The sequence below is a fragment of the Esox lucius genome, chromosome 14 (assembly GCF_011004845.1).
Source record: "Esox lucius isolate fEsoLuc1 chromosome 14, fEsoLuc1.pri, whole genome shotgun sequence".
Taxonomy (NCBI): Eukaryota; Metazoa; Chordata; class Actinopteri; order Esociformes; family Esocidae; genus Esox; species Esox lucius.
Window position 1 is genome coordinate 26,853,149 of NC_047582.1, and position 13,415 is coordinate 26,866,563.

Consider the following 13,415-nt stretch of genomic DNA (forward strand, 5'->3'; position numbering starts at 1 on the left):
AACGGAAATTACTCACAGCAGCTTCAACTTCAGTCGACTCCCTGAGACAAACCAAAAGAAACACTGTTGAGTTAATTTTGGACCAATCTAATATTCTAGCTTGTTTAAAGAATATAATATAATTTAGTCCATGAAAGCTGAATTAATACATATCAAGACAACCCTACCAAAAGTAGAGTAATATTGGATCATTTGAAACAGATTTGAGAGATGGATCACTAAACAATCCTAAATAACTTTCAGGCAGTGAAAGACAAAAATAAAATGCTAAGTGCATAAACTACTTGTAAGTCTTTAAAAATCAAGTTCCAAGGTGGAAACTACTGACGTTGAGTCTGTATCCTTGTTGTCTTTCCGGCGGCCAGGAATGGCAAACGTTTTCCTCTTTCTGGGTTTGGCACCTAGATATAGACCCAAGTGCATGACAGTTGTCAGACTGAAGAAACCATGAAAACACACACACACACACACACACACACACACACACACACCCCCACTGCTAATTGAAGTGTTCAATCAGCAGTGGTCTCTTAATTTTAACCCTTCTGTTCCTCACCCAAAACCTTCCTTTCCAACTTTTTTGGAAAGGAAAGAAAAAGGTGCAGTGGTCTATTTATTTTTCCCCGGAGCTGCATATATATATACATCCACTTATAATGAGGACACACATACGGTATATATAGCAGTTGAAAACAAAATGTTTAGACTTTAGTGTCACCACAAATTAAGATGTAATGTATTAAGTCTGAAATGCAACACTGTTAATTATTGATGTTTTTGTTAGGTGAGAATATAAGGGGGTGTGTGTGTCTGTGTCTCTTACCTTCAGAGGCGATGGCAGTGTTGCACTCCTCAAACTCAATAGGACCTAAAAAGACAGAAATCATTATTTTGATTAAATTGGCCGTTAAAAGCAGATATCCAGAATTTGCTCCCACCCTGTGGATGTTGGCTGAATCACAGCAACATCACATTCAAATCAGCTTTACTTTCACCGTGGGTGAAGTAGATTACAAAAACAGAAAGAATATGTTTTGGGATGGAAAAAAATGAAAAAAGATTTATTGTGGCAAAATTATTCCTTATTCAGTGCTTTTTCTCAACAGAAATGTACCAAACTGGAATTTTTGTCACCAGGAAATGAGTGATTGTGCTTGTGTGGCCCTCATACCTGACCTAGCCTGAAAACTAACCATAACTCTTACCCTAAGCTCAACAGCAAAACCTTTATGCTTTAACTTAACCTAACCTTAACAATTAACGCCTAAAAGTAAAACCAATTGTAACACTATATTCAGTTATACGCTTTTCTCTGAACCTAACGCCATCAATCAAGCGCACAGACACACACGCCAACAATCACGCACAAACCAACATGTTCGCAAGCGCGCACACGCACGCACCTCTCTCTCCCTATTAGTTAAACAGCAGTACTGTCATGAACACTGCCAGAGGCGCAGAGACCAAGCCGCTCCAACATTTACACGTTCCACACTCTTATCCACAGTGACTGGTATATATTGTTTTTGGGACTAATCCACTGTGGGAATCAAACCCGCAACCATAGTCCGGCCAGTGCAACCCACTGAGCAATCCATTCAAACAACACCTGGCATTCAAAGTCAGGAGATCAGGGGTTTAGATTGAACGTCTGAACCAGCTAGTGTCACAATCAGGTGTTTAATACCAACCGACCGGCAGACCCAGGATGCATCGGCCTTCTCTTTGGCACGCACGCACGCACCAGACCGGGACCTCACATGCATGCCAGAGCCAACACACCCAAGCAGGCATTCAGACAGACACACTGGGCCACACTCAAGAGTCAACCACCCCTCAGAGCTGGCGCCATCTCAGCCAGTATAACCCCGAGTGATGAGCCAATAAATAGGTCTGGTTTAAAAACAACTTATTGTTAAGCGTGCTGGGAGGAAAACCGTGATTTAATACGAAGTCCAACCAGACGCTGATTTTTGCTAGAAAAACAATCATGAATAAATGAAGAAGAAAATATCTTGAGGAAAACAACAAAGATCACGCTTAATTTAATGCTGGTGAATTATAGATATTTTCCTCAGAGCTCCTGAACGCCACGCTTCCAGTGCTGCTACTGAGAGCATCAAGGAGAGTGTTGGGGTTGGAGAGGTTTAATCACACTTAGAAAAGCTGTGGGAAAAACAGAGACAACACGCACCACAAAAGTGAGTGTCAGTCAATGGACAGGTGCCCTTAGTACATGGCCAGACAGTATTTTAGCACAGAGCTCTGAAGATAATCAAGTCTAGATTGTGACTTAATCCTTGTTCAAATGTTCAATATTAAAAATAAATATAATTATAATAAATGCATTGTGGTCAACACAAGACGGTATATTAAGTACATATTAAATAAATTAAGTTTTCTATTTCGAAGGGTGGAACAGGAATCAAGGCCTTCCGTGACTACACAGCCTTCTTAACACAACACAGATCTGTTCCGAGAGCCCTTTTGAGTGCATTTTCTTTTGTATTCATTTCCATCTCCGGGACACAGTGTGTTTGCTAGCCGGTTCCCAACCATGGAGAGAGGAGAAGAGAGGAGAGCAGCCTCAGGCAAGATTGTATTTCCATGGCACTAAAATGACTTGACCTGAAAAAACAAAGCTTATGATATTTTAGTCTGAAGTATACTGCTGGAGCAGCTCAGTGCAACCTTCCCCAGAGAACGGCAGTTGAAGACAAAAAAAAATTATTATAATCGATGCATTGTTTGGTGCGCACATGGAGCTTGGAGAGCAGCAAGGAAGCGGTGAGTCACGAGCGGCCTGCATCACGCCAACTGAAGTGGATAAATAACACCAATGACCGCTCTACTCTACTGTGCAATACCAGGTCCTGTTCTGTTAGCGCTTCCCGCCATCGGACGTGATGACTGCTCCTATGGGCTTTCTTGTTCCAATCAAAACACTAACAACACGCTCTTCAAGCAATTAGGAGAGACGGAGTGTGACAGAAGGGCTAAACAAGAGAGAGGGTGAAATCCACGCAGCAAGTACAGTATATTATCTAAGTGAATATGGAAAACTTTTTGATTGCTAAATTCCCATATTCACCCAAAATAATAATATAATAATAAACCTATTTGAATAAAAACCTCTAATACCTTGGATGACTAACCAAATGTGATACTGCCTAAAACAGAGCAGGAACATTTTACTGACAGGATGCTACAATTGCATCTGACAATATTTACAGACAACAGCTCCAGCAAAAAAAAAACCCGACACCAGACACTCAGATCTTACCGAAATCTTCACAGACGGCATTAATAACCGTTTAAACATTTCCTAAACAGGCAGACAACTATGTTTACACAGAAGATGTTTCTTCTGTTTTTCCTCTCCCTGCTAAGGAAGCATACAGTCACGTATGAGCCGAGCATGCTTTTGAGACTGCATATGCTTCACACGGTGCTGGGAGTGGGAGGGGTGGGGGAGGGGCAGAGGGGTTTGCGTGTCTGGCTGGCGGCCAGTTGACAGCTCAGCTGGATATCGGTGAACACCACGAACCCCCCTGCCAAGCAGTGTGTCACCATGGGATTGTTTCTGCGGTAAAAAGTTTATTCAACCTCTCTCTCTCCCTCGGTCTTTAAAGCCCCTAGACCGGCCATCCGTTCAGCTATTTCATCAAGAGACAGGCAGGTTATTTTTCTGATAGGGCCTGGGCCACAGTGAGATCTCTAATGAACAGCTTGATACAGGGAGGAATTCTACAACTGTTTTAGCCCTCAATTAATTTTGCTGTCAAAACAAATGAGGGCTGTTGCTCCTCTGTCGCCACGTCTGGACTCCAGGGTCAGGGGTCAGCGTTTGTGTACACACAAACACGCCCTAAGTCACCCTTTGTGTCGCCTACCTGATGTGATGTGATGCGGCGCAGGCCCTTAGGATAGCCACTATGTAAAACTATGTATTGAAAGATTCCCCTTGATTACTGTCGCATGCCGAAGTTTACACAAGAGTCTTTGTGGAGCTCCTGATCCCCAGAGCAACTTTGTTGTAGTTGCTTAGTTCAGTCTGCAGTCAAAAAACTACAAAGCGTGTGTGTGTGTGTGTGTGTGTGTGTGTGTGTATGTAACACAAAGCTGCCCTGGCCCTGGGCCCAGACTGCATGGTGTCACATGATAAGTGGAATGTCCGGCCTGACCTGTCTAGCTTTACAACACATTACCTCTAGAGTCTGAAGACCTTCCACCTTCTGACCTGTCAAGCTTTACAACACATTACCTCTAGAGTCTGAAGACCTTCCACCTCCTGACCTGTCTAGCTTTACATCACATTACCTCTAGAGTCTGAAGACCTTCCACCTCCTGACCTGTCTAGCTTTACATCACATTACTTCTAGAGTCTGAAGACCTTCCACCTCCTGACCTGTCTAGTTTTACAACACATTACCTCTACAGAGTCTGAAGACCTGCCACCTCCTGAACTGTCTAGTTTTACAACACATTACCTCTACAGTCTGAAGACCTTTCACCTCCTGAACTGTCTAGTTTTACAACACATTACCTCTACAGTCTGAAGACCTTCCACCTCCTGACCTGTCTGATTTTACAACACATTACCTCTACAGAGTCCGAAGAGCTTCCAACTGAATATTCTTGTGTTGTGAACGATAACATCCCAATCAGTCTGACACGCTGAAAGGCCAATAAGTTACCACTAACCAACTAACCAATCTTACCTGGCCTCTCTCTGCCCGTCCCTTTACTCTCTGACAGTTTCTGGATCAAGCTCTCCACCGAGGTGTTCTCCATGTTCCTCTCAAACTCAGCATGGACCTGCAGAGAAAACGCCACAGAAATCCACAGGGTTAAACCAGGCGGTCCGTCTCCCTAGGAGCCAATTCCATCGGATAAGGCAACCTTTGTATACCCAGCGTTCCTTAGATCAGGCAACGTTTGTATACCCAGCGTTCCCTAGATCAGGCAATCTTTGTATACCCAGCGTTCCTTAGATCAGGCAACCTTTGTATACCCAGCGTTCCCTAGATCAGGCAACCTTTGTATGCCCAACGTTCCTTAGATCAGGCAACCTTTGTATGCCCAACGTTCCCTAGATCAGGCAACCTTTGTATACCCAGCGTTCCCTAGATCAGGCAACCTTTGTATACCCAGCGTTCCCTAGATCAGGCAACCTTTGTATACCCGGCGTTCCTTAGATCAGGCAACCTTTGTATACCCGGCGTTCCTTAGATCAGGCAACCTTTGTATGCCCAGCGTTCCTTAGATCAGGCAACCTTTGTATGCCCAACGTTCCTTAGATCAGGCAACCTTTGTATGCCCAACGTTCCCTAGATCAGGCAACCTTTGTATACCCAGCGTTCCCTAGATCAGGCAACCTTTGTATACCCGGCGTTCCTTAGATCAGGCAACCTTTGTATGCCCAGCGTTCCTTAGATCAGGCAACCTTTGTATGCCCAACGTTCCTTAGATCAGGCAACCTTTGTATGCCCAACGTTCCCTAGATCAGGCAACCTTTGTATACCCAGCGTTCCCTAGATCAGGCAACCTTTGTATACCCAGCGTTCCCTAAATCAGTTGTATACCCAGTGTTCCCTAGATCAGGCAACCTTTGTATACCCAGCGTTCCCTAGATCAGGCAACTTTGTATACCCAGCGTTCAAAGAGAAGGTGTGTCGTGTGTAAAGAGCAGTTCTGCTGGAAGTGAGAGCCAGAGGGAAAGTGTGACTGCTTGTGAGTGGCAGATGGGGGCCCGACGGACTGCTCCTTGCTGTCAGTGTTTAGAATGTTCAGGAGGAGTGACACATTCAATATGCCACTGCTCCTTCCACTCTATTCTCCCTCTAAAACACTGTACTGCTCAGCATCTCTGGTCTGTGTCTCTCCATTCTGCTGTGTGTATACATTTATATATACTGTATTCACACAGGAAATATTATTTTATTTCTCTCTATATTCTCGGTTTTGTTGTGTCAGTAGGTCCGAGGGAGAAAACTGCCTCCGAAAGCCTTTTGGGGGCTGTCACAGAAAGGATGGTGTGTTTGTTTATTTTGTTAGTGGTATGTGACTCAACAAGACAGAGAGAGACAAAATGAATGGTGTGTCCCGTGTAAAGTGAGAGTGTTTGTGTCGGGGGAGGGGACTGGATAGACACCATACAGGGACACACTGAACGCCGTCTCGCCAAACGATTCAGATGTGCGTGATACTGTAAGCACAGCATAGTACCTCCACCCGCTACCAGGAACACCCACACCTCATGAGCCCCGCTGGCAAGCAGAGTGCATTAGCCCCCCCACGCCTTGTGGAAGTGGGTACGTAGGGAAGGAGGTATATAGGGAAAGGGGTATGTGGGTATGTAGGTAAAGGGGTATGTGGGGAAAGGGGTATGTGGGTATATAGGGAAAGGGGTATGTAGGTAAGGGGGTATGTGGGTACGTAGGGAAAGGGGTATATAGGGAAAGGGGTATGTGGGTATATAGGGAAAGGGGTATGTAGGTAAGGGGGTATGTGGGTACGTGGGGATGGGGATCCGTAGGGAAGGGGGTACGTGGGGATGTGGGTATGCGGGGAATGGGGTACGTGGACAAGGGGTTACGCAGGGAAGGGGGAACGTGGCGGTTTAAGGGAAATGCGCAGTGTTGCACACGTGATCTGTCAGGTGCTGCAGCCACAGAGCCAGCAGAATGCTGCTGACGTCAGGGAACACACTGATGTCATCACCTGCTTGCGTGTAAAGACATTCTACTACTCCCTCCCCCACTGCCAACAGCAGGACACATGCACCCACTGTATTTGATGGCAACTCTCTCTCACACACACACACACAAATGCTCACTTACAAATACAAACATTGCACGCACAACAAACACACACACACACACACACACACAGAAACCTCTCCTCATGTGACTCACGACGCAGCACCTGGACATACAGTTGAAACAATATTAATATAATAACAATGCCATAGAGTGCCTTTAAAGAAAATATTCAGACCCCTCCACGAAGCCCACATTTTGTTGTGTTGCAGACTTTTTTAAAGACATTGTAGACTATTAAATCTGTTTTTTTTTTTTTTAAATAGTGCCAAATTATTGAAAATTAAAAAAAGTTAAATGTCCCATGTACATGAGCTTTTGCAATGAGCTCAGATACATCCTGTTACCTTTGATCATCTTTGAGATGTCTCTAGAACTTGATTGAAAATTATTAAGAAAGGGTACACACCTATATAAATAAAAGTCCCACACATCACAGTGCATGTAAGAGCAAAGACCTGAAGTCAAAGGAACTCTCCGTAGACCTCCAAGATAAAATCGTGTGAAGACATAGATCTGGGGTAGATAACAAAAATTGCAGAGATGGGAGAATATGCCAGAAGGACAAACTTCTCTGCAGCAATCCATCAAGCAGGCCTTTATTGTAAAGAGGCTAGATAGAAAAATCCCTCTTAAGTAAAAGGCAAAAAACATGCCATCTGAGGGACTCAGAGAGGATGAGGAAAGATTTTCTGGTGTGATGAGATCAATCTATTAGGCCTGAATGCCAAGCACTACATCTGGTGTAAACAAGGTACAGCACATCACCTGCCTGATACCATTGCAATGTGAAGCATGGTGGTAGGAGCAACATGCTATGGGGATGGTTCTCAGCGCTAGGGACTGGGAGATTGGTCAGAGAGGACCCTTAATTAAAGAAAACCTGATCTAGGGCACACAGGACCTCAGCCTGCGTTTAAGATTAATCTTTCAGCACGACAACAACACTGAGCACATAACCAAGACAACGTAGGAGTGGCTTCAGAACAAGTCTGTGAATGTCCTTGAGGCCCAGCTAAAGGCAGGACTTGAACAGCATAATACATCTTTATGACCTGAAGATCACAGTAAACCAAGGCTCTTCATCCAAACTAACTGAGTTTCGGAGGATCTACTCAAAAAATGGGATAAACTGCCCAAATCCAGATGTGCAAAGCTGGTAACCCAAGAGGTACAACCAAGAACACTCATTGCTTTGGCACGTGACAAAGGTGTTTGCTAAACAACTATCATTAGGTATTATGTATAGACTGGTGGCAATTTGTTTAGTAAAAATAAATTACAAATTAAGTCTATAACAAAATGTGGGGCAAGTGAGGGGTTTGAACACTTTCAAAAGGTACTTTGTTACATCTAGTTAAACTGTAACCACATTGCATTCAGAGGACCTTAGCAACCGCCTTTCCGCTCCTCTTCCCCCCCACATACCTCCTGAACTCTCCCCGGTTTCCCTAAAGCCTCGTTCCTCTCGTCCATCACCACCTCCCCCTCCATGCTGTGCTGTTTAGTGGTTTCCATTCATGTCCACAGACTAGTGTGTAAAAGGCTGAGACATGGAGCCTGCCACGCCATTGGTTAGGTCCCAGCCCCAGGTTAACATGAAAGTACACTTAAAGCCAGGCAGGCTATCGAGCCCACCAGCCAGACAGAGGCTGTGTAAGTGTGCGTGTGGTAGACAGTGTGCTCAGCTGGCTGATTAATGTGTGTGTTTTTGTGTGTATATTTCAGTGAAAAGGCTTGTCCTGGTCATTGATTTGTGTTGACGTGTTTGGACAATAGCGACTGTGTGTGTATTGTGCAATGTCAATTCGAAAATATACAGTATATCGACAGTGTGTACACAGCATGCGTCCCTGCTGCGGATACTGTGTGTGTGTGTGTGTGTGTGTGTGTGTGTGTCTGTGCTTACATGTCTGTGGTCTGACGGATGAAGCAGTATCTTGCATGATTAGAGTACCCAGCCTTCCTCACCCCGCCCTCTTGTCCGTCCGTCCATCCATCCATCCACCCCCCCCCACCCCACCCCCCTGCTCTTGCCATCCCCTCCCCACCACTATTTGGTAATGGTGCATGCTTGCTCTCACTCCCTGGTGTAAAGGATGTTTATCACGGAATCACAATTACTTGGGCTGCCTGTGTGTGATTTTCCAGCTGTTTGTGAGGGCACTCATCCACCTTCGGGCATCATTTTAATTAAGCCCAGCCCAACACAAAAAACAGAGGGACGCATCCCAAATGGCAGCCTCGTCCTAGGGCACTACCTCTGGCCTGGGTCCTGGACGCTATATAGGGGATAATATACTTTTTGAAGACCGAGGTGTTGTCCCTCCCAATAGATGGTAACACTGGAGCTTTGGGGGGGGGGGGGGGGCAAGGCAATAACACTCAGGAGTGGTAACATTCTCTTCGAGAAGTTTGATTTAAGATGTTTTTAAAAGAAGGGCAGGGACTGGAAGCTGATTGCACCATTTTGGTGCCAAGACGGAGAGGAGCTTTGACAGCGCAGTGCTCGAATTGGATGTAGAGATGTTCAAGGAAGGCTATGTTAGGCTTTAGTGGACAATATGGAGAAAGAAAAAAATAATCTCAATCAGAAGACATGAGCAGATCTGTGCAACCATAGCACAACAACCATATACTCTCTGAGATTCTGGAAATTTGAGTCAAAGCATGAAAAAGCAGCGGGAGCATCTGTGTTCTCTGGGGTAATCCAGGTCTCTGTCAGGGCCAAACTGTGAGGCACTAAAGGACAGCCTAGGCTCTCTCTTTATCAGAGATTGCACAGAGCAAAGCTGACTTACCTAAAAGTGGTTAATTGTGTCAAGTAGTAAAACATCTATAATTTTCTGAAGAATATCAAAGGCAGAAGAAAAAATATTAAAAATGGTGATCATTTGATGCAGTAACCGGAATGTATTACAATTAGCTGCACATGAATGGTAAGTATAGTAAAACACAGCAAAATAACATCCAGACCCATACATATCCTTTTAATATACACTCACCTAAATGATGATTAGGAACACCATACTAATACTGTGGTTGACCCCCTTTCGCCTTCAGAACTGCCTTAATTCTACGTGGAATTGATTCAACAAGGTGCTGAAAGCATTCTTTAGAAATGTTGGCCAATATTGATAGGATAGCATCTTGCAGTTGATGGAGATTTGTGGGACGCACATCCAGGGCACGAAGCTCCCGTTCCACCACATCCCAAAGATGCTCTATTGGGTTGAGATCTGGTGACTGTGGGGGCCATTTCAGTACAGTGAACTCATTGTCATGTCTAAGATAAACCAATTTGAAATGATTCGAGCTTTGTGACATGATGCATTATCCTGCTGGAAGTAGTCATCAGAGGATGGGTACATGGTGGTCATAAAGGGATGGACATGGTCAGAAACAATGCTCAGGTAGGCCGTGGCATTTAAACGAAGCCCAATTGGCACTAAGGGGCCTAAAGTGTTCCAAGAAAACATCCCCCACACCATTACACCACTACCACCAGCCTGCACAGTGGTAACAAGGCAAGATGGATCCATGTTTTCATTCTGTTTACGCCAAATTCTGACTCTACCATCTGAATGTCTCAACAGAAATCAAGACTCATCAGACCAGGCAACATTCTTCCAGTCTACAAGCTCGTGCAAATTGTAGCCTCTTTTTCCTATTTGTAGTGGAGATGAGTGGTACCCGGTGGGGTCTTCTGCCTCAAGATTGTGCGTGTTGTGGCTTCACAAATGCTTTGCTGCATACCTCGGTTTTAACGAGTGGTTATTTCAGTCAAAGTTGCTCTTCTATCAGCTTGAATCAGTCGGCACATTCTCCTCTGACCTCTAGCATCAACAAGGCATTTTCACCCACAGGGCTGCCGCATACTGGATGTTTTTCCCTTTTCACACCATTCTTTGTAAACCCTAGAAATGGTTGTAACTGAGCAGATTGTGAAATACTCAGACCGGCCCGTCTGGCACCAACAACCATGCCACGCTCAAATCACCTTTCTTTCCCATTCTGACATTCAGTTTGGAGTTCAGGAGATTGTCTTGACCAGGACCACACCCCTAAATGCATTGAAGCAACTGCCATGTGATTGGTTGATTAGATAATTGCATTAATGAGAAATTGAACAGGTGTTTCTAATAATCCTGTAGGTGAGTGTACAGTTACGCTCAAAAGATGGCGTAGTTGACCCTCAAAAGGCCAAGTTGACCCTCCTGTGGTTACAGCAGAAAAAGGTGAAGGTTGTGGAGTGGCCATCACAGTCTCCAGACCTTAATATCATCAAGCCACGCTGGGGAAATCTCAAACATACAGGTTCATGCAAAACAACCAAAGACTTTGCATGACCTGGAGGCATTGTGTCAAGAACAATGGGCAGCTATACCACCTACAAGAATTCGGGGGCCTCATAGACAACTATTACAAAAGACTGCACGCTGTCATTGATGCTAAAGGGGGCAATACACAGTATTAAGAACTAAGGGCATGCAGAACTTTTTTTTCTTTGTTACCATGTTTTGTTTTATGATTGTGCCATTCTGTTATGACCTACAGTTGAATGTGAATCCCATAAGAAATAAAAGTCATGTGTTTTGCCTGCTCACTCATGTTTTCCTTACAAATGGTACATATATTACCAATTCTCCAAGGGTATGCAAACTTTTGAGCACAAATGTATAAGGTGTTCTAGATTGGTTGAGAGGGAGATTTGATCACTTTTTAATTGGGTGGTATAAACCGCTGAATGGAAGGCTTCCTTGTACTCAGTGAAACAATTATAGTGATCAAAGACTAAACTAATTAATCTGACTCACTGTGAACTCACTGAGGACAGAGACAGGATAACCCACCCCATCCGCCTGCCCACAGGAATGTGTTTGTGTGTGTGTTCTTTTGTGAGGAAAATGTTTTATTGGATTTGAGGTAACAATCCGAGCCTGGTGTGTGGTTGTGTGTGTGTGGTGTGCTGAGTCTTGGGTGTGTACTCACCTCTCCGATCTGAACGTGCGTTTCATCAACAGACTGCGTATACGACTCAATGATATTCTTCATGTGGACAATGTGGCTCTCCTCTATGTCCTGAAATTTCTGGAACAGAGTGGATACACAGAGGAGTGAATGTATGGTGCATTCTAAACAGATATATTGAAACAGAAAGACCAGATTAAGAGCTAGGACAGACCCCAATTGTAAGTACACATAATAAAAGGGTTCATTTGGGAATGACGATTGAGGTTCACATCACTGCTTGTGAAGTGAGCTCTTCATGTCATTTTAGCCAGATGGTGAAAGTCCTTAAACCCTGCTCAATTAGCGATTTCATTAAGACTTTTTTTAATTACTCCATTGATAATATCTTGCTAGTGAAGCTCCTGTGTGCTATATACAGACAATCAATCAAATCACATTTATTTATAAAGCCCTTTTTACCGCAGCAGTTGTCAGAAAGTGCTTTTACAGAAACACCTGGCCTTAAACCCCAAGGAGCAAACAACAGTGTTTTGTTAGCTACTATGAACAGTACATTTTTTAGAATAGTAAATATTGAAAATTACAATCTGATACTGTTACTAAAACCAATCAGACTTATGTAATACTATTTGGAAACATTTAAAATGAATTAAAGCCATGTTGTCAGTTGGTTCGGATCCTTTCGTCAGATAAGAACTCCAAGTATTTATATATACATATTTCAATATAAGGAAAAACAACAGAAAGTGAGTTCAGAGACACTATCCAGAATGAAATTCTGATCCAATTCTTGTTGGATTTAGAGCGTTTAATAACATAATTGGACAGTGGTCAGGCGGAATGAGAAAAAGTTGACAACCAATTTCCTCTGTAATGACACAATATAAAAAAAACATTGATTGGGGTATCGATGAAATACACAGAAACAGTCAAGACAAGGCAACACGTAAACACTTGTGACATTCTCCTTTCAGAAGAGACACTTCCTCTCTGTGCGCTTGCCACTTCCTGCGAGTGTTGTCTCCATACGGGTGGTCTGGAAATGAAGGCATACCAACACAAAGATCCTCCCAGAGCACAAGGTGCCAATTATCCAGGGTGGGCCGGCTATGACATAGACAGAACGAGGCTCATCTTTGGTCTGTGTTTTGGAGCGGTCTGTCTGTGTGCGCGCACAGGCGCACACGCACGCGTGCGCGTGTGTGTGTGTGTGTATATATACACACACATGTGTGTGTACTCAAAACGCTGGTGTTTACTTCCATCCAGGGCTGGCTCTGGCTGGAGAGTTTGGGGTAAACCAAGGAGGATGACTATAAATAATCATAAACTGGAAAATCACAGCATGGATGGAGGGGGAAGATGAGCGTGTCTGACCACATAAACACACACATACTGAATGAACGAACACACACACAGGCAATCTCTTACTCTCACAAACGTCCATGATTGCACCAGCAAACACCACCACACCAAGAGTACTCATAGACAACCACCCAGAGTACAATCCCACAGACAGGCACAACCGCCCACCTGCACACTGAAACAGACAGACATGTAAACTCCAAACACACACACACACTAAAGTGATGTCACAGAACCCTTGTGCGCTGAATTTGA

The 13,415-nt window shown here is 44.1% G+C and overlaps 1 protein-coding gene across 13 annotated transcripts in view; it reads right to left on the minus strand.

The window, feature by feature from the left end:
• The window catches only part of fcho2 (FCH and mu domain containing endocytic adaptor 2), a 58,996-nt gene that overhangs the window by 18,803 nt on the left and 26,778 nt on the right, over nucleotides 1-13,415 (minus strand). For all 13 annotated transcript variants that reach the window (XM_029125003.2, XM_010899290.5, XM_029125002.2 and 10 more), the window contains exons 7-11: nucleotides 11,814-11,912; nucleotides 4,722-4,818; nucleotides 824-868; nucleotides 329-401; nucleotides 17-41 (exon numbers count right to left, since the gene is read on the minus strand). In XM_029125003.2, coding sequence (XP_028980836.2) covers nucleotides 17-41; nucleotides 329-401; nucleotides 824-868; nucleotides 4,722-4,818; nucleotides 11,814-11,912 — 339 coding nt within the window. The remainder of the gene's footprint in view (nucleotides 1-16; nucleotides 42-328; nucleotides 402-823; nucleotides 869-4,721; nucleotides 4,819-11,813; nucleotides 11,913-13,415) is intronic.